Consider the following 25,621-nt stretch of genomic DNA (forward strand, 5'->3'; position numbering starts at 1 on the left):
AGTTCAAAGATAAACTCTTTATCTTATCTGTTTCGAAAAAACTTCCACTTTTCAACTGCCAGACAGTAGAAGCAGTTACACAGACAATGAATTGTGCTTGCATTAGATTATATTCTCAATTCGGTGATAAATTGTGATTCAACGAAATTGAATGTTACATCTTAACACTTTTGTACGCAAGTAGATAAAATATATGTACATTGTATTTATCAATGCACCTTACAACCATAGACGATAACAAGATTCATTCATACTTTATTGGTTTTAGCCGTATACCAGCTCTACACCAAGTGTCGTCCTAAACATACGTCACGCATGTAACATGATACTGTTACATCAAATTTCAAATTTTGAATATATATAGTTTTCATATACATTATACATATATATATCTCGTACATCAATATCATGCAAAATCTAAAATTGATAATAAATACAATTGTTATATCTGGTGACTATATCAAGTTACATATTTTAAATATTTACAATTTTCATATGTCAATAGATAACAAGATTATTAAAATTTAAATGGTTTTGGAATGCGGTTTTTTCTAAGGTGGATACATAGCCTACAGGTTGAACTAATCAGTGATAACTAACGAGAATTGGTATGTGAGAAATGACGTCAAGTAAATACTTTTCAAATACCGTCCTCTATTTTCATGGAATTCGGTACAAATAGACTCCTAGTATCAAGAGGTAGGAGTTTAAATATAACTAACTCTCTAGCCTTCTTAACCCGGAGGTTCAGAAACACAGGCCTTCCATATGTCCCTATCCTGAGCAAGATCTATATACTCTTTTCGATCCCTACCGATTTCCTACTTGGTCCCTTACATTGAAAGAGGAACATAAATTGAGAGTATTTGAAAATAAGATCCTTAGGAAAATATTTGGACCTAAAAGGGATGAGGAGACAGGTGAGTGGAGAAGGTTACATAATTTAGAACTGCATAATTTGTATTCCTGTCCAGATATTATTAGAATGATTAAATCAAAAAGACTTAGATGGGCATGCCATGTGGCACGAATGGGAGAGGAAAGAAGAGTTTACAGGATTCTTGTTGGGAAACCTGATGGTTTTTGGTAGACCAGTAGGAAGACCAAGACGAAGATGGAGGGATAATGTTGAGATGGATTTGAAATGTATACGTAACAAAAAAGGCCCGAATTGAAATATTTTATCATAAATCCCAAAACTCTGCGACCTACTTTTTACTTCTCCAAATAGCGTACTTAATTGTGGCATAACGAAGAAGACAAGGGCGCAGTTATAATGCATATTTATTAAATTATCAGTAACTAAAGAATCATTTATTCTTACGAAAGAAAATATTGTGCCTTCCGGTTCTCCATTAAATTTATTTGAAGCGTAAATCATACATATAAATACAAGTTTAGTTGACTCAGTTTTATTCTAAGATAGGCATTGTCGGAACTAGACCTACAGTTTAAAGTGGAATTCGAATAATTAATGTATACCTCTACCTGGAATCGAACCCTGAATCCTTCGATTACAAGACAACAGCGTTACCTGTACGCCATTCTGAAGGCCCAGGAAAAGTTGCATAAGAGCTGATAGGCTTTTTAATATCTATGTGGGTGCTGTTTTATTTTTTAATTATTTTGGCCGAGCGCGGTAAGTGATGTTCCAATGAACTAACCGTGAAGTGACCGTGGCACGCAGCGCGCTGCAACACAAGAGGTACCGGGTTCGAATCCTGGATAAGACATGGATGTTTGTTTGTCTGTCCTGATTGAAAAGCACGATGTTATTATAATTAATATGAGTTTGATGTATGGGGAAACTGCTGCGTAGGAGCTTTACTATTATTAAAATAAAGTACTGGTTCGAATTATTAACTAGAGTGCAAGTGGTTCCATATTCTATCCTCCCTACGAAATGTTTTTTTTTATATAATTTCCTCGTATTAGAACAAGAACATTACATTTTACAATAAAATGGCCAGTGATCTGTATCTGGAATTTCCTTTAAAAAAATAATAATGAATTGATAAACGTTCAAAGGAAATTTTTTTATATGGAAGATAAAGTTTAGAACTTGAGGTTATGATACTATCAAGCTAATTGTATACCCATTCAAAGATGTTGACAAAATTAATGGATGAACAATTTATATTTGGTGGCCTCTGTAACCTCGTACGAAGTATCAACTGACGATTTGCCCCCTGCAGGTGCCTTTGGCTATCAATGTTTGCACCTCCTAGAATTGACTTCCGTCGAAGGTTGGGGGTCAATGTCCCTGCCTCCACCTGTGGTTGCACCACTGAGTAAGTCCGAAATTTGGAGGAACAAATTGAATCAATCCTGCTACAGCAACTTGTTTTTTGGGAAGCAATGATCTCTCTATTCTAGGCGATTTTCTTCTATTATTATTGCACGTGGCAAGAGCACAAACAGGCTGATTTGTTCTCATTCTACCGGCATTCAAGAAAAGATGTGTATAAGTAAATAATCGATCCATTTATCTCAAGCTTCCGTATACGCTAACGAAGTAAGTTCCATTCTGTCCTCTTAAGGCCGTACTAAAGGCAATTTTGTGGTAATTTTTCGATAACAGATGGCAGCACCGTTTGCCATGGCAACCGAGGGCCATGTTGCCAGATCTCCGCGTAATCAAGGTAGATACATACAGGTTGGTCGATTAGGGTACTCCTTGATGAGATATGACGTCACGTTGGTTAGCAGATTTTATTGAAATATCTAAGTAGATGTGGAGCAACGTAATTGTTTATCATGAGATTTTAGTTGTATGTTCTTATTGAAAAAAAATACAACAATTTATCAGCAATGCAAGATAGTAATAGTCGTAATAGTAATATAAAATCCCTTGTATTATGTATAAAGATAGCTGTAGTTAATTCAAACACGAAATGCATAAAGTAAGAAGAGTAATTGAAATAATTGAAAACATTTTGCAATTACATTTGAAGCGAATGCTGCATTGACTGTAGAATTCACTTTATATGACAGTACTTGAACATATTTATATCTTTTATCGGTGACGTTAGCAGAATTTCAGTGAACATCTTGTAAATATTTATAAATATGAGCGCTCTCTAACGATCCTCAATCTTTTATCCTTCAAGTTAATAAACATGTAATTCTGCACCCTTATTTTTACTGAGTTTTAATATCGCGATTTTGAAAGAAAAATATCAGAAGAATCCTGGATACACAATAGAATACATATTTGTTATTTTTATAATAGTTCAATATTAAATACAGTTTTGTAGCGCATCTAATTTATTTGCATGTCATGTCACCACACAATGTCCTGTTTCATAGTTCTTTACGGATTTGGTCTATTCTGGTTTTCAGTTCTGCAGCTGATGTAGAATCTTTGGAAGTATCAGTAACATTTTCAAGTAACAGTAATTGTAACTCAGTTATTTTTCCACCTAACTAGTAAGTTGTACAATTACTTTACTGCATGGAAAGAGATATTAACTTGAACCAAATGTTCTCCTCAAAGAATGGGTAAATTGACGATTATTAAAGCCGTCCCCCGTGGCGGAGTGGTTTTGTCGACCTCCGTGGCGAAGTGATTAGCAGAGCGCGCTACAACGCCAGGGGTTCTGGGTTCGAGTCCCGGGTAAGGCATGGGTATTTGCGTTCGTCCAGTTGATAAGAAACAAAGAAAAATGTAAGAATTGAAAAAGTGTAAAAGTGAGAAAATGAGTGAATGGTGGGGGATACCTCCGTGTAGGGGGTATTTCCTTTTTTAAAAAAAAGAGTGGTTAAAACATCGCGTTACGACGCCAGGGGTCCCGGGTTCGAATCCTGGCCTGGGCATGGATGTTCGTGAGTGTCCATTCATCAATTTCATCATATCCACTCATCTCCATTATCGTAAACTAGCCAAAAGTGACACACAAAAAGTGAAGTAAAATAAAGCAAATCAATCAATCGATGATTATTAAAATCTCGAGACCATGAGGACAAATTTGTATTTTTTTCGTCAAGAGCCAGGATGTATCCCAAGTTTATTTGTATTAGAACACTTACCATATAAGACTACATACATAATCTCCAACAATCCTTATGGACAGTAATTTTATAGTTCAACAAAAATCCAAAAAAATATTTGGTTTGCTCAACAAAATGAAATGAAATGTTAATCGTCATTGCTTTGTAACAGAAGTTTACTGTGAATTTTATTGCGTCAATGTTTGTACATGAAATGTAAGAAATAAGTTATAATTTCATGAAACTTAATGCTTAGCATTTAAGATGAAACAAATCTAGAATAAAGTAACTGTAATAATAACTATGTCAAGTACTTTCTCAAGAACAGTAATAACAGTAATTATATGCGAATTACTTTCTCAAGTGATTAACTCGGAGTTACTTTTAAAGAGTAACTATTCAAACACTGCTGATATATCATCGTGTTCAGCAACATATTAGTATGAATTGCGAGGGAAGTTGAGCCTCCACCTTGGCAAAATGGTAACGTAATCGCCTTGCAATACAGGAGTCCCAGGGTCGATAGACGGTGAGTGTACAGTGATCGTCAAATACAAATGGGACAACTAGATCCTGAAAGTCTCCCTTCTCTGCAGTGTGTCTTGTGTGTTGTCTAAATATACGGCGATGAGTGAATTGTAATAGCAAATTTTCAATGGCAAGTTCTGTCACTGCCGTTGAGTTAGGCAACACACACATAACGCATTGCAGGGATGCAGGTATTTCAGAATATAGGTGTCCATTTATATTGCCGGTGACTGGATATAGTGGTTTGGATCCCACTTTAAACTGTAGGTCCAGTCCCAATTAGCCTTTCTGTGTATAAAGAAGATTTAAAAAACGTATTTCGAGGGAAGATACAATACAGTAATAAATACCATTAGAATAGAAGTTCAATAGCTTACAAAATAATTGTTTACAGTTAATACTAAAACTAGATTTTCGGGATATATAAAATCATATTTACGTTGTTGTTTCAATGCATATTTATTATTTTTCTTTATCGTACCCTGTAAAACATTATTGCGTTCTCTGAGAGCAGTGTTGGCGATTGGGTTCCAAAACTGGGAGAGGGCAGGGACACTTTAATTTCCATTGGTAGATGAGGTTTTGTATAGTATTGGGGTAAAAGTGGGGGCCATCTGCCCCTCCCCCTAATTGCCGCCACTCTCTGAGAGATATGCTTTTTGCAAATCATCATCGTATTCAGGAAGAAATTTATTTCCTTAGGATTTTTAAAAATACCTCTAAAAATTTAAACTTGCAAAAATATCAATGAATGCGTACCAATGCTGGACAGACAAGACAAGTAAGTCACACCCCTGGCACTGTTTTTTTTCTCCTGTTTCCCCTAATATACAATTTACAATTGATGATCACTTGCTATCAGATATTATTAAGGCTTGAAACATAATTTCTTGAGCATATTTTGGACTCTTGATTTCTAGTAAATCATCACCATTCAATCAAGTGTCTACGCTAGCAAGCAAAAATGTATGTACTCTTCCATGTAAAGTTCAAACAGTCCAGTTTGTTGATTTACAGTATATTCCGCAGAAGCTTATACACCAACTGGCATGGTACGCAACTGCCATTGTCGGTCCAACCTATTGTCCATTTGTACAAATTTCAATAGTGCTCTTTACTATTGGTAGAAGACACTTCGATTAGTTTCTCAAATGCTCATCTGCAAAAGGAACAAATAAAAATAGTTTTAACATCGTATATGAGACTATGAACTTACAAAACATGTTTAAAAAATATTGATATTACATTGTTACAACCTTAGACAAGTTGAGTTAATAATGGAACTTACAGATGTTGAGTAAATGGATTTGAAAATAATGGATCCAATTGGCACTATAATGCTTAACGATATCGTCCTGTTATTAAGGGGCAGTTTGGTTCACGATATGAGCTCACTTCAATGATCTAACTTCATAATAATGAATGTTAAATTTGATGAGCCTAAAACAGAAATTGGCAAAATAATTGTTACAAATATGTTCATAGTAGAGTGATGATTGCAACGCTATATGGAGTGAAGTTCCTCCAGGTTCGAATCCTGGTTTCATGTATGTATTTAATCATTATCTTTGTTCCAATCATCCATTTTATCAAATCATTATTCATCATCATTGTTCCAAGGAGCAGAAGTTGGAGGTAAAATAACAGAAATACATTATGAAATGGAAATTCAGTTCCTACTATATTTTTATTTGAATTATTATAGTAGACCAGCCAAGAAGCAAAAAACCTTTAAAAAACTTTTATCTGTATGGAATGTTAATAATAGGCATCCATGTAAAATCAATCAGTCATAGGTCTGAGAGAAAAACTAGTCAAGCTTCAAACTCACTGGTATTTGAAGTAAACTATTTAGTACAAACGGCTACTGAAATCCAATCTGATATTGAACCAAATATATGTAGCATGATCAGGACAAGTTATGATTTCTATGAAGCTCTGTGTCATCCACAATTAAATTATTGCCCTTGTATTTGCAAGTATGGGAGCATTTATCTATACCGGTACTCATATTGAAATTCTCAGTAAACATACAGACTTGTGTTCGATAGACGGTAAGATTTTAGTCTCATAACTGTTAGGCTGTACTTTTACACTTTAAATATATACAGCATCAAGTTATTGGACGAAATGCACTCTTATTATGAGCCGTCCTAATTTATAAAAGGACAAGAAAACAGAAGATCTTCATCCAGTTTACAAAACCGGTTTTCTGACGTGTTTCTGTAAAGGAAGATAACAGAACTGTGTCCGAAACTTGCAACATTCAGCGATCTCACGTTACACCTATTCGAATCAAACCTAACTTAGCCTGACCTACTTAATACATATGAATATTTGCGAGCTGCTTCAAAAATAAAAAGAGACAAACTCTTGTAGAAAATAGGTCAACAAGTACTCGTTTCAACCACGTACAACGGCAAAGTAAAAAACATTCAAACAAACTACTGATTTGTAATAAACATTCCGATGTTGTACATGTAAATAGCACGAGTTTCGTAGGTTTGGAAATTAACTTACAGGAATGAAAATAGAGCATTTTATGCAATATTGATTTAATGATATCAGATATAATCCATATTAAGCTACGTATATTTTATGCTATAGTTATGATCTCAAAACGGTAGTTATTAGGATTACGCCTAACGTAAAATATAACATTCTATTCTGATTTTACATTTACAAAGAATTATCAACTTCGTTTGGAAGTTAAAAAAGTCATGCAGTGTGAAGCGATATTCTCACCGATATTACATCAGAAGATATTTCTTCAACATGTAAATAAATTATACATTTTGCCTATATTTCAAACATTTTGCCTTTGATGGATAATATTAAGCAACAAGCAATTAAATATTAAGACTTACCTTCGAGCTTGTTCAGCTTTTTAACATCCTCCGTGGAATATTTGTTCCCTTGCTCTCGTATCTGTACGGAATTCGATATCCTCTGGTAGCTTGGTTTGATTTTCACTCTTTTAAGAACTTGCATTGATCATATCGTTAGGCAACACGGAATGAAATATTGGCAACAGTGTATGCTAAATCTGCACCACGGAGTATATTGCGACGAAACGCCACTTCAAAAGTTTTAATGATAAGCACTACTCTCTGAAGGTACGAAATGTTTTCATTTTTTCACATAGTATTTAAGATGCTTGCGGAAAGAACATGTGATCTTTGTTTCACCACGAAATCTTCCATACTAGTCATAAAAGAAAGAAAATGCACAGGTATCAACAAAACTACCACTTCAGCGCCATCTGTACGCAGCAGTTTGAACATGACGGAGACCTTATATTTTCTGTTATTTACTTAAATCCCTTCAATCGTAACAAAATTATAAGGTTCACATGTTCTAGTGAATAAAACAATCTTTTATATCAGAAAATTTCTTCCTTACCGAATCTATATTAGTTGTACGGTTACCCTTAGAAATTTGGGTCTATGATTTAGCATGGCTTTAGAACCCCCCCTTAATGACGTCATAGCGCGCACAGAATCATGGGAAAAAATCTCGGAACCTCGGGAATGGCATAGCTAATAAAGGTACCTTGGATTTGCCATTGCGCACACTGATCTTTGAACTTGACCATACTATTCACGGTCAAGGAGTGTTATGGTAGAATGTAAACTCCAACAGCCCACACTTTCAAATGACGCAAGAAACAGTTTCGTATCTACAAAAAGTTTGACTAGGCTATCTTGTCACCTTTCTAAACAACCTTTACGCCTAAGATTAGATGACCCCTTGCAACTCCTGTAAAGTCTGTTCGAGATATTCTCATATGAATGCCCCTTCTAAAGTTAGTTTCGATCTTCTTTAAAATCATAGAACCCGTGAATCTCTTTGCATAGGAACTACAACCAATGACGTACAGTCGGATCCATGAGTATCACCGTGCAAATTGTCCATCACTACGTTCCTGCACAGTGGCGTCGAGATTAGAATGCGAGGTTACCATCCGTTCTTTATCCTCGCTTGGTAATATACATTTAACACCCTTCGTTGATAACTGGGGATTATTCGTCACCCCCAGAGGTTTCGTATACAATTCAAATATGATATACATGCCAGTTATATTGCAATGTATTTAATTTTTACAATTTTGAGAGTAAAATGAAATAAAATTGCTCAGTTAAACGAAGACGGATTACATGCTCTTCTATATTGTTCTCACAACTTCAGATTCTCCGCCATCATCATCATTTGAACAAATGACACATTAAAAGTAGTGAATTCATGGTCGGTCACCTTTTGAATGGCATTTTGCATAAGCGTAGAACAAAATTTTTACACGCGTGGAAGATAACAGGGGTAGATTATTAGCACCAATAACGTTCTTTCCAACAACTCATTGCACCCATGAATAAAGCTCGTTACAGAGGAAGATTACGCAATCGTGCTTGAAAATTTTCGCAGAAATACCAACATAACAAAAAGAACATTACTATGGGATGGTGCATCACCCACGTTACCATCTAAGGGATAAATTTGAAATCTCAATGTAAATCGATAGAATAGGCTATATTCAAGGATACGTCAGCAAATTGTCATATTTAATAATTTCACTCACCCTAAAAATGTCTGTTTTCATAGACCTGTAAGAAGGAAGGAAGAATATTAGCCATTAGAATATTAGCCCCCATCGGTTTGCCCACTTCGCCCGCCCCTTGCTACGCCACTGTTCGTTCACTTTATTTGGCCCAATGAGAGCTTCAAGAATTAAAAGAAAACTCAAATAAAGCTGTTGATAACTTTTGCCCCCGCACCTTGGCCTTTTGCTAAGCTTTGTCTACCAAGAGAAAGTATTAAACTGTTCGGGAGATGTAAGTTTCTATTTAGGGGGGTTAGTATATTTAGTGAGAATGGCCATAAATGCGGCCCTTGTGAAAATTTTTAGGAGTGTTTAGGACATTTTGGGCAGGTGTTGGGGGTGTGAATAAATCTCTGCATGAGAGTACTGTGGTGCCGGGGTACTTATTCAGGGTGGCTACTCACCGGGAATTCCGAAATTAGACGTGAATTTTTGGCTCCGGGAATTATGCGTGAATTTTTCCCGTAGACGCGAAAAATTGGAACTTTTATTAATCCAAATTCAATTGAATTTATATTTATTTATAAATACCCTGAGGGAAGTTTTTCAAAGTTTAGCTTTTATTTTTATCGAGAAAGGAAAATAAAATTGCGTAGAAAATGAAACCGAATTCTCTCAATCCGTTTACTTTGTTAGTCTATCTGACAAGCTGAAGATTATTGCAAGATATCTGGAAGGATTAGTTATATTTGAGTTTGAAATTCGTAATTTCTTGTAGATAACTTGTGACTTGTGTTTGTAGATGTATTTCAAGCCTGAGTATGTGAAATGGCAAATGTAAACTCTGCACTTCAAATAAAATATTTTGGATATATAAACCGCTTAATTAAATTTTCGGATATATTGGAATCACACAGAGGCTTTATATTAATAATATATTTGTGTGTGTGTGGTGAGATGCGGTAATGGTAATACGTAAGGTCATGGACGTCCGCAGGATTTTTTCCAGGGAGGGGCAAGGAAGGTATTTTTTTCCAGGGGGGCAAACAAGGCACATTTTCCCCAAAAATAGTGTTGTTCCCTAAAAAAAACATTGCTTAATTTTGAATTTATGGTGTTCATACAATAATTAACACATATTATTGTGGCTAGAATGAAATTATATGTGTGAGATACATTATTTTTGGTTGACTTACATTTTCCAGGGAGGGGCACGGCCCCCCCTTCCGGATGCCCATGCGTAAGGTTGAAACAAGGAGCCGTGATTGTAGCCGTGAATTTTTGGAAAGTTCGCCTTGAAAACCGGGAATTATATCATGGCCCTAGAGTGGCCACCCTGTTATTCGTGTGGCCCACGGAGTAATATTGTATGATGATGTGATGCCGTTTGTAAATCACCCTGGTCAGAGTTTGAATAGGGAGAGGGGGTTTGATGTTCGAGCCACAGACTATAAGTTCGATCCTTCTGGCTAGTTGACGAGTGCTTTCCGAAAAATGATCTAACTGGTGGGGTACCATCCCCCCTATCTCCCTCACTTCGAGCACTGGTCCAGGTACGACTTTTTACGACTACTCCACTGGGATATCTCTGCTGGGGATATCTTTCGAGATAGCAGAGTTGGCACAATTAGTAACTTTTTGCTTATAGAGAAGAAACCGGCAAGCGTATTGGCAACATTGCTTCTGTTTCTGTTGCCCGGTTGTCCGTAAACATCGCAGTAGTGGGTGTGTACCTGAACGAAATATTACTTTTTTTATTTAAACATTTAAAAGATGTGTACCTATTAGGATAGTGGACAGAAGTAACTTTGTAGTAGATAAAGGTAGGAGTATCAAGAAGATGGATTTGAAAGGAAAGGTAGCGTTAGTCACAGGTGGAGCTGCTGGTATCGGCAAGGCATATTGTGAAGAACTACTGCGAAATGGTGTAAAGGTGTCTGTGTGTGACATTAACACCGATCTCGGAGAAAGTGTAACGAAACAACTTGCAACAAGGTATGGCAAAGGTGAAGTCATTTTTTGTCAGTGTGACGTGACCGACTATCCACAATATGAGGAAGCATTTCAGTCAACAATAGCGTTCTTCGGTCGTCTCGATATTGTAATAAATAATGCTGGGATCCTGAACGACCGATTTTGGGAGCTGGAAGTCGATGTAAATTTAAATGGGGTTATTCGAGGCACTCTTTTAGCTTTCCGATTTATGGGCAAGGATCATGGAGGGAGAGGAGGTATAGTTATAAACACAGGTTCTAATGTTGTCGTCAAACCATACGTTAGTATTCCCATTTATACTGCTACAAAGCATGCTATCATTGGATTCACTCGATCCTACGGAGACCCATTCCATGTGAATTTGACAGGTGTCAAGGTTATTGGAATATGCCCTGCGGCCACTAACACAGCACTTGTAACAGACGTTAAGAAGCAACTATTATCGTCTGAGTATGAGAGCGCCTGGAATCAAGATACTGCTCATAATGTTACACAAACTCCAGAACATGTAGCGAGATCCTTGATCCAGATACTGCATAAAGGACAGAGTGGCTCTGTCTGGATGGTGGAAAAAGGAGACCCTCCTCATCAAATAAATTTCAAGTAGACAGTATGAACATATATTAATAAAAAAGGAAAGGATTTTTTGTTTTTGTTTCTTATCTGCAATGATTCTGTAATAGTGATGCTAACGTTACTATTCAGACTTCCTTCATTATTTATATCATCCAGAACCAAATTTATACGGTAAGGAGAAAATTGTCGTCGTTATGGAATCGATACAACACTGTAAAATGCCTATAATATGCCTTTCTGGAAGACAAGCCAGTTAATGATAAAACTTGAGACAATACACAATGCAAGGCTGTTTTTCGAGATACAGTGTGAATTGTAGGAATTTCAGGGTGTTTTTCAGTAAGTCCCTAGCAGTAGCAATTTACCCTTGACTGTACATTATGTAGTAACAAAATTATAACTAACCATAGTGAGATGGAACATCTCCAAAACCTAAATTATGTGAGTGTTTTCTTCAATCATTGCAGGTTTTGTCTGACCTGAGCAATTAATGTAGATTATGTAGTCTCCCCTTTACATGGAATTTACATGTTTTATTTACTTACATAAAAGTATTGTTCAAATTATTATATATCTGTCATGGCAAGAAGCTTATTGATCATTGTCATTGAAGCTATGAATAGCTGCAGACATTGTTCCGTACAAATAATATTTTATTTAAATTTTGGTGCATTTTCCCATGTAGCTTATACCCTAATTTATTACGTACAACAGCATTGATTGATGCCTTTGAGCAGCTCCTATATTGGTAAAGGCAGCTGAAACATTGCAGAGATTCTGAATGTGTTGAGCTTTAGCTGCATACACTCCCACCTTCCCTCATGTGCCTTTATAGCACAGTCCAGGGTAGCTTTACCTTTTTTACGTTTAGACAATGTTTTAAGTTAACAAAAACTACTGTCTGTAGTGAAAAGTTCGAAAAGAAAAGCGGAATGGATTATAGGGCACAGTTGTATGCATTAATTGTGAATCACTGATATTAATAAAAAATGGTGAAGCACTGGAATCATGATATTCAGGTTTCAGGTTTGTCAGTAATGGTGCTTTGTTCAATTATCCTTGGAGATAAAAAAAAAATCGGTGTAGAATGTAAGATTTGATGTAGTGTAGTTGACAAGCCTGCAAGTTCAATCCACAACATGACAGCCAACAACTGTTCTTTGTTATTGATGTAGGAAAGAATCTCCAAAATCATATTAATACCAGTAATGACAACCATTCTGAAGGAAGCTGATCTAGCTCAAATCAGATTCTAATAACTTGACAAATTGTAGAACTATCCAAGTAGATACCAGACACTCATTGTTTCTCTGCTTCTGTTAACAGTATATGTAAAAATCCTAATGCACATTGTGCATGTGTGAAAACCTCTTTTGTCTTAAAATGTTCCTTGTGTGTGATATTTTGAATCCAGTCCATACTTATAATTTTACACCTTATATTGATAATAATTAGTTTTATGCTCGTGCAACTAATGATTTACATGTGTAAAGCTTTCAAGCATATTGTTATAGAAGTAGGGCTATGTAAAGATATGGAATTTTGATGTTGCCGTGCATAAGGCAGTATATGTTACTTATCAGATGCTCAAATGGTATGCAAAAATCATTGTTCATGTGTAATTAAGGTTTGTGACTGGTGTATAATAATGTGGCTTGCTGGATTTATTTTGGTAAATTTCCCATCACTGAATAGCTTTCCTTCATGGGTTACCTTGTTACCAAATTTGTTTGGTGCAAATGTGGTCCAAGCTGCCCCAGGAGTCCATCCGAAAAGCAAGGAAACAGTGGCTATAAGTTTTCAAGACAAAGTTCCTTTCAAGTGTTCTCTTCCACGAAGGAAATAGTAACCAAGCCTGTGTTGTGTCTAGCTCCCCTGCCCACTAATGAAAGAGTGTACCATATTTCACCACATAATCATCACACCCTGTTTTTTCAGCCCAAATATTTGTTTATAACTTTTTATTGCATAATTGGTGCATCAAACCATCATATAGCGAAACCGATATTAAAGAGACTGAATATTAAGTTTGGTTAAGCCAACTCTTCGCAATACTGTAGCAAATTTTCTCAAGCGTATATATCGACTATAATGCAGAAATCAATAACTAATGTATTAACATTTTCTTCAGAACAGAAAAATGTTCGCTAGACTGTCACAAACAAATATTGTTTGCCAATTTGGACTATAAATTTTACTGTATGTTCATGACAGGGGTGGTGCGAGGGGGTGCTTGCGTGCTCCTTAATTTTCTTCAGCACCCCCTACATTCAACTGAAAACACTAACATTAATATGTAATATTATGTCATGTCGTCATATTGAGCACCGAATGATAGGTACTGAAGTAAGACCGTTATTACTGTATGCAACAGGCAAGCACTGAAAGAGGTGCCGATACTTTTCTGTACTGGCGGCAGCCTCTGTAAATATCAGCGGCCGTTTTTTTTCCTTTCATCAGCATTGTTGTTACGAATTTTTTCTTCTTTTGTTTCTTCAAGTAGTCTGTTCATGGTTTCTGATAATTGCCTATAGCTTAATGTGAGTTATGTTTTTTCTTTTTTGCATTGTTGATTAACAGTTTGTTTTCCGCCTACTTGTTCTTCCTTACACTGGAGCGAAAATTTCAGCTGCTTTTATGGTATCACCAGATTGTGCTCGGGAAATTATTTAATGCGAGTTGTAACATGAAGGGTAGTTTTCTTCTTAATACATTCTATGTATTTGTTCCTAGTAAACGTACCATTTCAAGCTTTTTCAAAAACTGTTAGGAAGAGGCCGAATGTTCATAAAGAAATTTTACAATTCGTTGTTGGGGATAGTGCAGAAGGGATTTCAAAGATGACACAGTTGCTGTACTCTTCTCGTTTTGTCTTGTGGCAGACAGAAGGTATAATGTACTATGTATTTTGTGCCTTCATTAGTTACATTGAAAAGGTTCAATAATTGTGTTTTTAAGGGCAGGATGATTTTATTTTGTATTTCACTACATAGTTGAATAAGACTAAGACTGCAATGTGTATCTGAATGTTTACACTGTATGGCCACTTTCTTGGAGTACAGAGGTTGTTCAGCGTATATTTGACCAAACGCGATTCCTCCCCCCTGCACTCAGAATGAACTCACCCAACCTTGGTCAGGCATGTTTGTCAGTGTAGTGTGTGAGCTGTAAAAGAGTGGTTGTGTTTTCTCACTGGGCCAAAAATCCCGCCCAAACTGAGCCGCTTTTTGGGAGGAGTGCGTTGTATAACTTTCCAAGTGTTTGCATTTTCTCGCTTGGCCGAAAATGCTGCCAAAACAGTTGCTTTTGGGAAGGTTATGTTGTAGCCTTTTATGACGCAAAGTTCAGTGTGTCAATGATCAGGAAGTAGTGTAAGAGCAAGGATTGTGACGTTAGTTTGACTTTATTCAAGAATGTGATCGGCAAGTATAAGGATTGCATGGCCCCAGCGTTTGGTTCTCCAACAAAGGGGATGAGAACACAGCCGTGCACACAAGCCACCACCAGTATGCAGGTGCAAGGTGCAGTTAAGTTTCCAAAGACATATTTAGATGATTTTCCATCTGTCTTTGGGTCGGTGGATTCTCTTGCATGCCCATTCTGCGAAGTTTCGCCTGCATACTGGTGGTGGCTTGTGTGCACGGCCGTGTTCTCGTCCCCTTTATATATATATATATATTTTAATTTCAGTCAGTAATTTATGCTAATCAGTGGTGGTGATTAGGGATGCAGTTGCCCCCGCACTATGCTAAACCTTATCTACCAAGGGGAAGTAAACTGTCCTTATCCCCCCCCCCCCAGTTTTGGCACCTGGCTCCCCCAGTTTTGAAAGGTTGCATGCATGTTTCATGTTTTCCTTATTTTCAGAATCGCATCCCCTAAATTTCTTTCCGCACCCCTAGATGAATAGTCCTGGCACCGCCGCTGGTTCACAAGTATTCCGTGCATCCTGATCTTGCAACAAAGAAAGTTTACCTAATAATAAATAATTTTTAAATTTCGGCATACCAGCACATTTTTTTAAAGGTTCACGTAATGGTGGCACACCACTTTTTTGCGGAAAAAAAGTAAGTCTGCAACGATCATGCAGTCCATAATAGTTTGCTACAGAGCATAAATTGTCAGTATGGGTACTAGTGTTCTGATGATAGCGAAGTCCATAACTTCATTTGGCTCAACTTAACCTAAGTGAGCTTTCATACAAGTGACATGACAAGCTGCATATGTTGCTTGTCACTCGGACTGGTCCATTTTCTCAATTTCCTGCACAGGGTCGTTTCGGTCTGGTGGTCATGCATGTACATTGAACATTTTTTTACAGACTGCAGAGGCATGTGCCACTTGTTTGTTGCTTTTCACTTGTCACTTTGGTCTGAAAGCTTCCTAAAAAAGTGGTCCACAAGGTGTAAAATATGACAGCAACTACTGAAATAAAAAATTTATGGATACACTAGCAACCAAAATGTTTAGGCAAAATGATGAAGAACCATATAATCAAGACTAAGAAAGTTCAAAGTCAAAAGTTGATGCATATGTTCAAAACACAGGCTCACAGTCAGACAAATTAGCCACATCGGTGAAAGTATAGATTGAATAGTTGGCTACCATCAGATTAAAAAATTGAATAATTTGATGTAACTCGTTTTTATGTAGGTTTACTGGCTAATTTTTAATTCGAGTCCAAACTTGAGCATCCATAATTTTTAATTCGACAGTAATCATGAACTTTCCACCAAACATTACTAGTTTGAGTCATGGCCAGTATGTATGTTTTCTTTTAGTGTGTCATTTCTTCATGTTCATTTAACCATCAATCATCCTACATGTCATGGTTAGCCAAAATGACAGAAAAGTGATCCTAAATAATGATGATAATAATAATTACAAATGTCATAAGACATATATTATACATTTGCACAAACATTTTTATTTCTGAAATGGTTCTTGTAATAGTCCTGTTGATCACAAGCCACACAACCAACTGGCATCAGTCACAAAAAATTTAATTAAGTGTGTAGGTATTTTGGCACAATATTCTTGAAGAAATGTAATTATTTGAAACTTATACTGTGCTTCTTACCCAACTATGCTTATAAGGCAGCCTTTTACCATACGTGTAATGCAACACGTCAAAGCATTTAAATATTAAAAAAAATTAAAATGTGCACAGAAAAGTTGTAAGATGTAACAAATGTAACTGTATCATGTAAATATATTTGCCATCAAATTTCATATATTTCTAGAGCCTATTGTGGTTGAGCTCTGTCTCATAAGAAATTTCCTATGGTATTTCATTATAAAGATGATAGCCTACTTCATATTGAGTTAGTCACTAAATGCATTGCATGTTATTTGCTTCAATGACATTATGCAGAAATGTGCATATGAAATAGCCAGTTTTTAAATTTACAGAATTTATATAGAGTTTGTTAAAAAATATAGTCCTATAAAAATGTTGTGTGAGTAAATATGTCTTACTGTTGTCCAATATGTGGTTATATAAGTACATAGCTAAAGTAAAGTTACCTGTAATTGTGCCATCCTAGATGTTTACTATACACTATGGTGCTTACATGCTTAACATTACACCAAAATGAATGTCATGTTCAGTAGAAGTACTCTAAACTTAAATTAACTTATTGCTTGTAAATCTTATATGTGTTCTTATTTTCAGTTTCTGGCATTGATAAGGAACTTTTGCAAATATTTAAATAAGTACTTAAATGGAGGAACATAGAATTGTAAGAGGTTAGCGATTTGTTCTTCACCTATTAGGAATTACGAGAAGTGGACTTTTTGTAGTACTGTTTCCCATAGGGCTGGGACGATATCACTTTGAACTAATATTTGAAAAATGTAACAATTGAAAGTATTGTAGCAGTCAACGAAAGTTTTTCTTTAACCCGTAAGGACAAACGTATGAGTATTACTCAGCCGATTTTGAAATATAATTTTTCATCACTCCCGATGAGTGTCTTAGGCCAGCCACCATTCTCAGTAGTTTTCAGTGAACCCTTCCGAGTGTCGGGACCTTGAATCAGATGTTACTTAGTTCGTTCTGCTTGCAGGGCTGTAGGAACACTGCCTCAGTAAATTTCACCCAACGCATGCTCATATGTTTCAATTTGGTATTTCAACTTTATTTTTTTATCAATTGTGCGATTCAATCAATGCAAATGTTCACAATTTATAAAATTAGAGTAATCAATGAAGGTTTTAATATTTACATGCTTTAAAACAATCCAAATTTGGACTTCAGAAAGACCACGTGCATCCTTATGTCCCAGATGAGAGCGCGCGAGTTAAAATTTTCAAAATTTCACATGAAATAATCTTTTATTTAAAACATCCATTTCTCCTCACAGTTATAAAGTTATGCATTTTGCATAATTTCCAGGATATTTAGTCTTCAAAAAGTGTCTCACTGCATTTTTGTGGGCCCCATTAGCCATGCAGACTTTCAGTAATTAAATTTCAATTGGTACTTTCTGATACCAATACTACCGTGTGCGGCACGAAAAACTAGCCCCGTTCCGATTAGTATACAAAGTGTACATGGGGAACTGCAAGCTGTCATGCGAAACATGTTATCCAGTACGCAAATGTGTGTTCAGGTTAATGGTGACCACTTTCAATATATATTGTAAACAGTAAGTACATGTTTCATTATTATTTCAAGTGTACTGTACATATTGTATACTGATCGGAACGGGGCTAGTTTTTCGTGCCGCACCCTGTACTTTATTAGGTTCTGCAACCCAGTGTTGCTGATATTGATTCAGCCCTAGTTTTCCATGATGGTTGCGTATCATAATTCAGTCAGCTTGTTTATGTGTATGAAGAATGCCAAGCATGTAAATAACCTCATATAATTAATGTTACTCATGTGTCAAGCTGTGAAATGTTTCTAGTAGTGCATTATTAATCTAGTCAATTTATATCAATTCTTAACTATTACGATTGTTAATTAATATTGTATTGTATTAAGTTGAATATAAGATCTGATTATGTAAAGTCAAAAGCATGGGATATCCTTAATGTTATAAATTATTGGAAACTTTAGTTTCTACTTGCTGCTGATTTGTGTGTAGAAATTGTCACAGTGAAAGAGTATATATATCTCTTTCTGGCATGAATATTTATTATATATAATATATATGATGCATTTATGTTGACATGTTACTAACTTGTATTTATTATAAGAAAATTTAATGTTCGATGTATATTGAAACAGACACTGCCGAACTTTATTTGCTGACAAGTTACTGTTTTATTGAAAAGATTATAAATAATATCTTTGGATAAAATAAATTTAAATAACTTGTTGTACAGTCACTGACAGTTCTGGGTTGTAATGAATGGAATTGTTACAACCAGCAGTGTCCGTGACCGTACAAGATTTTCGAGAAGGAATGGTTCTGTTTGGTGAGATTATTGTGAAAGCTTCTTTATTAAGTTCTTCAACTCACAGATTTTTCGCTAAATGAGAAAGATGGTGCAAAGCAGGCATGTTGCCTGATAATGTTCACTTGAGCATGTGAACACTCCTGTATATGTTTTAAATTACGTATATATTAAATGTGCACACATATATTGATTCGAAAAAAAAATTGTTTGATGTACGAGTATATACACAATTTACTCTGACATGATTTCTTTCACGTCTAATAATAGTTGGTAACACTGACTCCCACGGTGTTCAACGGAGGGCTTTGAACACAATTGCTGTGCGTGTTGCATAAAACTGACAGCAAAGTGGTTGTTGGCCACTATACCCTGGAAATGTTCACTTTGCTGTGTGAACAGTAATGCAAGCGGCAATACTTCTTTCATTCGGCACCAGAGTGCACCTTATACAAGGCATGTCTAGGGGGACTCAGAAAGGTCTGATTTACATAGTTGCAAACTTTAGCAAGAAGTCACTAAACCTGGTGTATTTTAAGCAAATGAAAGCGCATGTTTAGTGTGTGTTCTTTGGGCAAATCAGCAAGTAATCTTGTTCGCAATAGGTACATTTAAAAAAATATATAAATATATCTAAAAGAGAATTATTACAGTTAATCTTTTTTCATCGCACAGTACTTGTAGTAACTGATCAATTCACCCGAATGCATGGATGGGCAAAGGACACATCCTGGGCGTTTGTTACCATTTGCACATATACGCCATTGGTCCGGGTAATAAAAGTAGATTGCGAAGTATGGTAGTCTTGCGTTGTACATACCTGAGATTGCATGTTATACTAATTACTTTGAACTAACCATTACTAATTATAAATAATGTAATTAAAAGGGTGTTAGCTGTATAAAAAAAAACTTGCATTACTTCAAATATAGCGTGATTTTGGGGGGAAATTGCTGAAAATAAGTTGAACTGTTATTCTTACTTTTTCAATTGAAGATGAAGTTACAAGGGAGAGGAGTAAATTTGCATTCAGTATAAAAAAATCATTGTGAAGGTACTTTAGTATTATACGCACTACCTCATTTGTCTAGATTAAGTTATATATAAATCATACAATTAGCAACCTAACCTAATTTAACCTAACCTAGACAAATGAGGTAGTCCGTATAATACTAAACTTCCATTGTGGACATCCATATATGAACCTCACGTGACACCACTGGTGCAAAGCATGAGTATAGTATATACTGCGGGGTATTTGTATCGTTAAGTATTTGTTGAAATTATTAATTTTCATAGAAATCTAACATGTAATGCACATTGCACATAATCGACAAAATGGGGTGGTGTTTTGCAATGCAGAGTCAAATGCAAACCTTAAAATTTCGACAAAAATTATGTTAGACTGTATATTGTTCAAATTTATACAAGGTATCAATTATAATTTACAGAACAACATCAAGGCTGCAACACTGATCTAGTGAACTTCAAAATGCAATTTTTTTTAAAATTTTATAGATGGCGCATACTTCACACAGTTGCACCAGTGAAGCTTAGAACTAATAGAAATTCTATGGCAAATGAAAATTCAATATCTCTGATGCATGCTTACTGCACCATCAAGTTTAGAGATGGTAGGAAGAAATTCAACATGAAATTATATGTATATCAGCAAATAGCACTCGCTGGATTTTTTCTTCAAGGGGGCAGTCATAAAAACTATTATTATTATTACTACAACTACTATTAATTCTTATGCTTTTTTAAAAAAATTACATACATTCGTAATTTCCATATTCTGTGTATCTATATACAATTTGCTTAAACGGTATACTTAACATTAATTCATGTAGGACAAAAAGCTGCTTTTTATAGTTAGATAATCTGTGTAAAATAGACTGTAATGTTAAATGTAACCTTGCTTCAAATGATAATATTAATAACAATAATAATGATAGTTGCTATACCTTACTTCCTGTAAGTCACAGAAAATACTATTTTTTAAAATAAATTATCGCTACAGTTTCACCATTCGAATTACATTCTCTTTCTAGAAGTTGCTTCCCCCCCCCAGCCCCTCCCTGTGGGTGCCCTTGATATCAGCAATTTGTCTATGTTTAAAATGCAACAAAGTTGTGCAACCATACATGAAGAAATATAATTGATAAAAATTAAGCACAAATTGACTCTTCCTCGTATCTTGCTTGAAAATGATCTTGCACACTGTGTTGTTTACAGATTGGATACTGCAATTATTTTTATCAGTTTCATCGTTCAACGTGGACCTTCCTGATGTAACAGTGTTGCCTTGTAATAAGGGGTTCAAGGTTCGGTATGTGGATAACCTGTTTTAGTGGCAGAACCTAAGAAACAAACTTTCAACCTCATCAAAACGCACCTGCCCATCGTTCTTGGAAACCCTGTAATTTTTCAGTGTTTCCTTGTAAATTTTATTCATAAGCTACAATAAAGCTATTTTATGCAATCCTAATCACAAAAACATAAAACTAATAACTACCAAATATTATTCTGTAAGAAAAACCTAAATGGCATTTGTACTTAATCCGAGCATGTATAGTCAGACATTTCTGGGTTATAAGGATACCATTGCGTGGTTGGTACAAACCAGTAGTGTCTGCAACTGTACAAGAATAATTGAAACTATATCAGGAAAAATCTGTTTGTGTACTATATCTACTATATCTGTAGATGTTTGTTGATACCGTGTATTGGAGATAGGAATATCAGGGGGATATATCCCCTTAATGATGAAAAATGTATAAGTATGTATTAGTGTATTGTACACTGTAAGCTTCCTCTTACTAATTCAAAGCTAACAACACATGGTCCATACAGACTAGTATTCATTACAACATTAATAACGTAATGAATATTCCAATATGCTATATGTATGTATGCATTTACTTGTACAAATCTGTGTAAAATGTTCTTAGATGTTCCTGGGCATGCTACATAATCAGATGCTCTGATCAAAAAGTTTATGCAACAGCTTATTCACATTCGCTCTGTGTATTTATAAAAACTATCAATGAGTGGACCAACGTTTTGAATACTTGTATTGATACTAATATCTTTTGTATAACTTTTCAGAATAAAATTTACTCGCAGCTTGTACCAGAGAGCATTTGAGAAGATTTAAATAGAATAAATGCTTCCTTTCTGTTTCTTTAGTTATTGTGTTTTTTTTGTTACAAGCAGATCTATATGAAAGCTGCTTTAATAATTATAAAACAATTGCTGTACCTGCAAAATTGATTTAATTATACAGTTCTGAATCTTAAGTTATTTTTATGTTGTATAATTCATATTTTTCTTATATTACATCACTTTTTGCCTAATTGCAATGACGAAGTTGAATGATGATTAGATGAAATTGTGAATGATGATTAGATGAAATTGATGAAGGACTCATGCAACAGAACAGAACCTAGAACTGTTACGAGGGTAGTTTGAAAAGTAAGGTAAACGAAGCAGAGATGGCAGCAGCATAATCAAAATTTATGCACCGTTGATAAGTTTGATCCTTCAAACGAGCTCTTGAAGAGTTTCAGCCCAGTGTGTTGTGAGCCTATTGTTTATGAAATGATTTCTCCTGGTCTGCAAAGTAGCAGTTCACAACATGAATCAATTCATCGTTAATCAGAAAATTAATCTTCATAGTCATCTTCGAGGTTAGGGAACAAATGGAAGTCGGATGGAGCTAGATCAGGCCAATAGGGTGGATGATCCAACAATTTGAACTTAAGTTTATGGATTTTAGCCATAGAAACCATTAACATGTGAACAGGTACATTATCCTGGTGGTTTTGTTCATCATTTTTTAAAACGCTTGCACGTTCACCTACTTCAAGTGATCAAACAATAACCTCACAACGCACCGGGATGAGACACTGCAAGGGCTCGTTTGAAGGATTAAACTTATCAATCGCGCATTGATTTCAATTATGGAGCTTCTCTGCTTTGTTTACCTTACTTTTCAAACCACCCTCGTAACACTGCAGTGGTGATATGGATCATAATAGTGATCCACTCATTGCATGATACTTCAGTGCCCTTTGCTTCAAGTGTACCTTCCTGGAACAGTCCTGGAAAACTCTTCGTTCAACATTTATTCGAAAAGATCCATTGTTGACTTGTAACTTACCACCTTCCTTTAAGATTCAGAACTTCAGTGAAGCACGGTAGTGATCCTGCTACTGAATGGAGCATTTTCGTGCATTTTCCATTTTCATACATGTAAATGTGTTTCTAAAAATCTGTTATAAATGTATGAAATGGGTGTGTCCAGACCACAAGAAACCAGTTTGTGAATCTTGTGTTGAAAGAGAATAACAACACTAGGATTCTAAGATACACTGCGTGTATTTTTGTTTGGATTCAAATGTAATGCACTAGATTTAGTATTTTCTTCCTCCTGTAAGGTTTTGAGTGAAATATCATGTAATATTATGTTAAGTGAACAAGAATACTGTAAAAAAGGACATGTTTGCGATAAATTTTGACAAATAATGCGTAAAAACTATAACATTTGATGGATCACAATAGTGATCCACCCGACCAAAGATTATTATTTTTTTCACTTGACCACTGCAGTGTTAATGACAGGAATGAGAGTCTGGGGCTCAATGTGCTTGACAAATAGTTTTTTAATTTAATTGTAGAGCCACGTGTTGATGGTGAATAAAATATGAAGTGGTGTATAAAACAGCATTTCAGTGTTAAAATGGTGAATATAATCCTAAATTTGATTTTAAAACTACACTTATTACACAAAATAAACATTTCCCTTCTAATAGTACATTTTTGTACTTTTCAGAGTTTTAAGTTTTTCCTATTTACAGAAGAATGTGATTTGAATAATTCAGACTTCAGAAAGTGTTGCATCAGTAAATAACTGAATTTCATGTTTAAGAGTTTATTTTTAATTTTGCAGTTGTCTGACAAAACATGGTAGGAAATGCACCTCACACCTTTCAAAAACATAAAAAAATAAGAATGTAGTGTGTTATTTCAAGTTTCCGTCAAAAACTGAAACACCATTTTATATACTGCTTTTGATCTTGAAATGTGATCAGGTTTTGTACCAAAATTTTGGATCTTCCATTTACCCTAAATATGTGTCCTTGTGGATAAGTAATTTCTTTGATGGGCCCAGCCTCCAGCACCATTAAGTTGAGTGGATGCCAAATCAAAGTTGCTGTAATTCAAAGCACCATAAAGCTGAATAAATGCATTTTCCTGTAGCGTATCAGCTTCCTTTTTCTAGATGTAGATGTTTTATGGACTAGAAAATATGCATTCTTATTTTGTCAAACTGTGACACCTTTTTCTTTTTTTTCTCCTGTTTCTCTAAACAAATACTCACCAAGTACAGATATCCCGGTAATAAATTATTCAGGCTTAATGATACAATGGTATATACTGCCTTTGTTGATACTTGATGCCACTGTAATGATGTTGTATTGTTATTCATACATAAATTATTTAAATATAAAATTAAATTGTCCTATTAGAACAGGTACAGCAATTTTAGTAATTTAAGGAGGTGTATTTATATTACTATATCGAGAATTGAAATATATATGCACAGTGTTTAAAGTATTAAATATGTTACTATTGTGTCATGTAATCTTGGATGTTTTGAAAAGAAATATGTCCATTGCCAGTTTTTATTAATATTTTATACAGAATTTTTATACTTTGTGCATGGTACAGTGTATTGTTTTTGTACCATATGTATAGTGTGATAACAGTTTAGTGCAGTTATTAGAAATATGTTTTTATGTAATGTAATTTATACATTTGTATTTAAGAACATTTTGCAGTGTTAATGTATAAGTGGTTCTATATAATAAACTGTTTTCATAAAATATATGCATATGGTGATTGATGTTGCAAACATAAAGGGGTATAGTATTTGCTATTGACTGTGGCTGCATGATTAAATTTGAACCCATACATTCTGATATCGTGAGTGAGTTAGAAGTTGTTTGTTGCTTCAGTGACGGAAATAGCGAAATGTACTGATGCTCCCAGCTACTGCACATGATAATGGAATCTTGAGTTCAAGTACCCAATTCATGATCTCTTCATGAGTTTCAGTAACATAGAGTACGTGGAAAATATATATGCGAATTGTGTGTAGGAGAACTACAAAATATCTTTCTCTGCTATTTAAGCTGCATTAGGCACTTCACTTTCTCTAACACCTGTCAACCCAACCCATTAACTATCTTTAAGGTATGAAATACACTGAATTATATCACATATGCATGCTGAAAGTTTTTTTTTTGGGGGGGGGGGAGTCTTCTAAGATCTGCTGCACTTTCCAAGTGACATAATATTATAAAGTTAGCTTTACCCCCCTTGTGCCTAAATACGTAACAACGAAACAGTATAATGTTCATTGCTTTTTTTTATTAATTTTTCTTCGCTTATTGCTTTTTTATTAATTTTTCTTCGCTTTTCTGCCACTTTTGGCCAATCGTCAAGCTGAGGATGAGTTTATGATAATGAAACTGATGAAGGGACACTCACAAAGAATACCCAGGCTGGGATTCATACCTGGAT

General features: G+C 35.2%; 1 protein-coding gene across 1 annotated transcript; it reads left to right on the forward strand.

The window, feature by feature from the left end:
• Positions 1-10,766: 10,766 nt before the first annotated feature.
• Positions 10,767-11,835, forward strand: LOC146004989 (15-hydroxyprostaglandin dehydrogenase [NAD(+)]-like). Its single transcript, XM_083144092.1, has one exon. It carries the CDS (start codon positions 10,896-10,898, stop codon positions 11,655-11,657), a length of 762 nt encoding a protein of 253 aa, XP_083000218.1. The 5' UTR covers positions 10,767-10,895; the 3' UTR covers positions 11,658-11,835.
• The last annotated feature ends 13,786 nt before the right edge of the window (positions 11,836-25,621 follow it).

This window comes from Lepisma saccharinum, chromosome 22, assembly GCF_977018435.1.
Source record: "Lepisma saccharinum chromosome 22, izLepSacc3.1, whole genome shotgun sequence".
NCBI classification, from domain to species: domain Eukaryota; kingdom Metazoa; phylum Arthropoda; class Insecta; order Zygentoma; family Lepismatidae; genus Lepisma; species Lepisma saccharinum.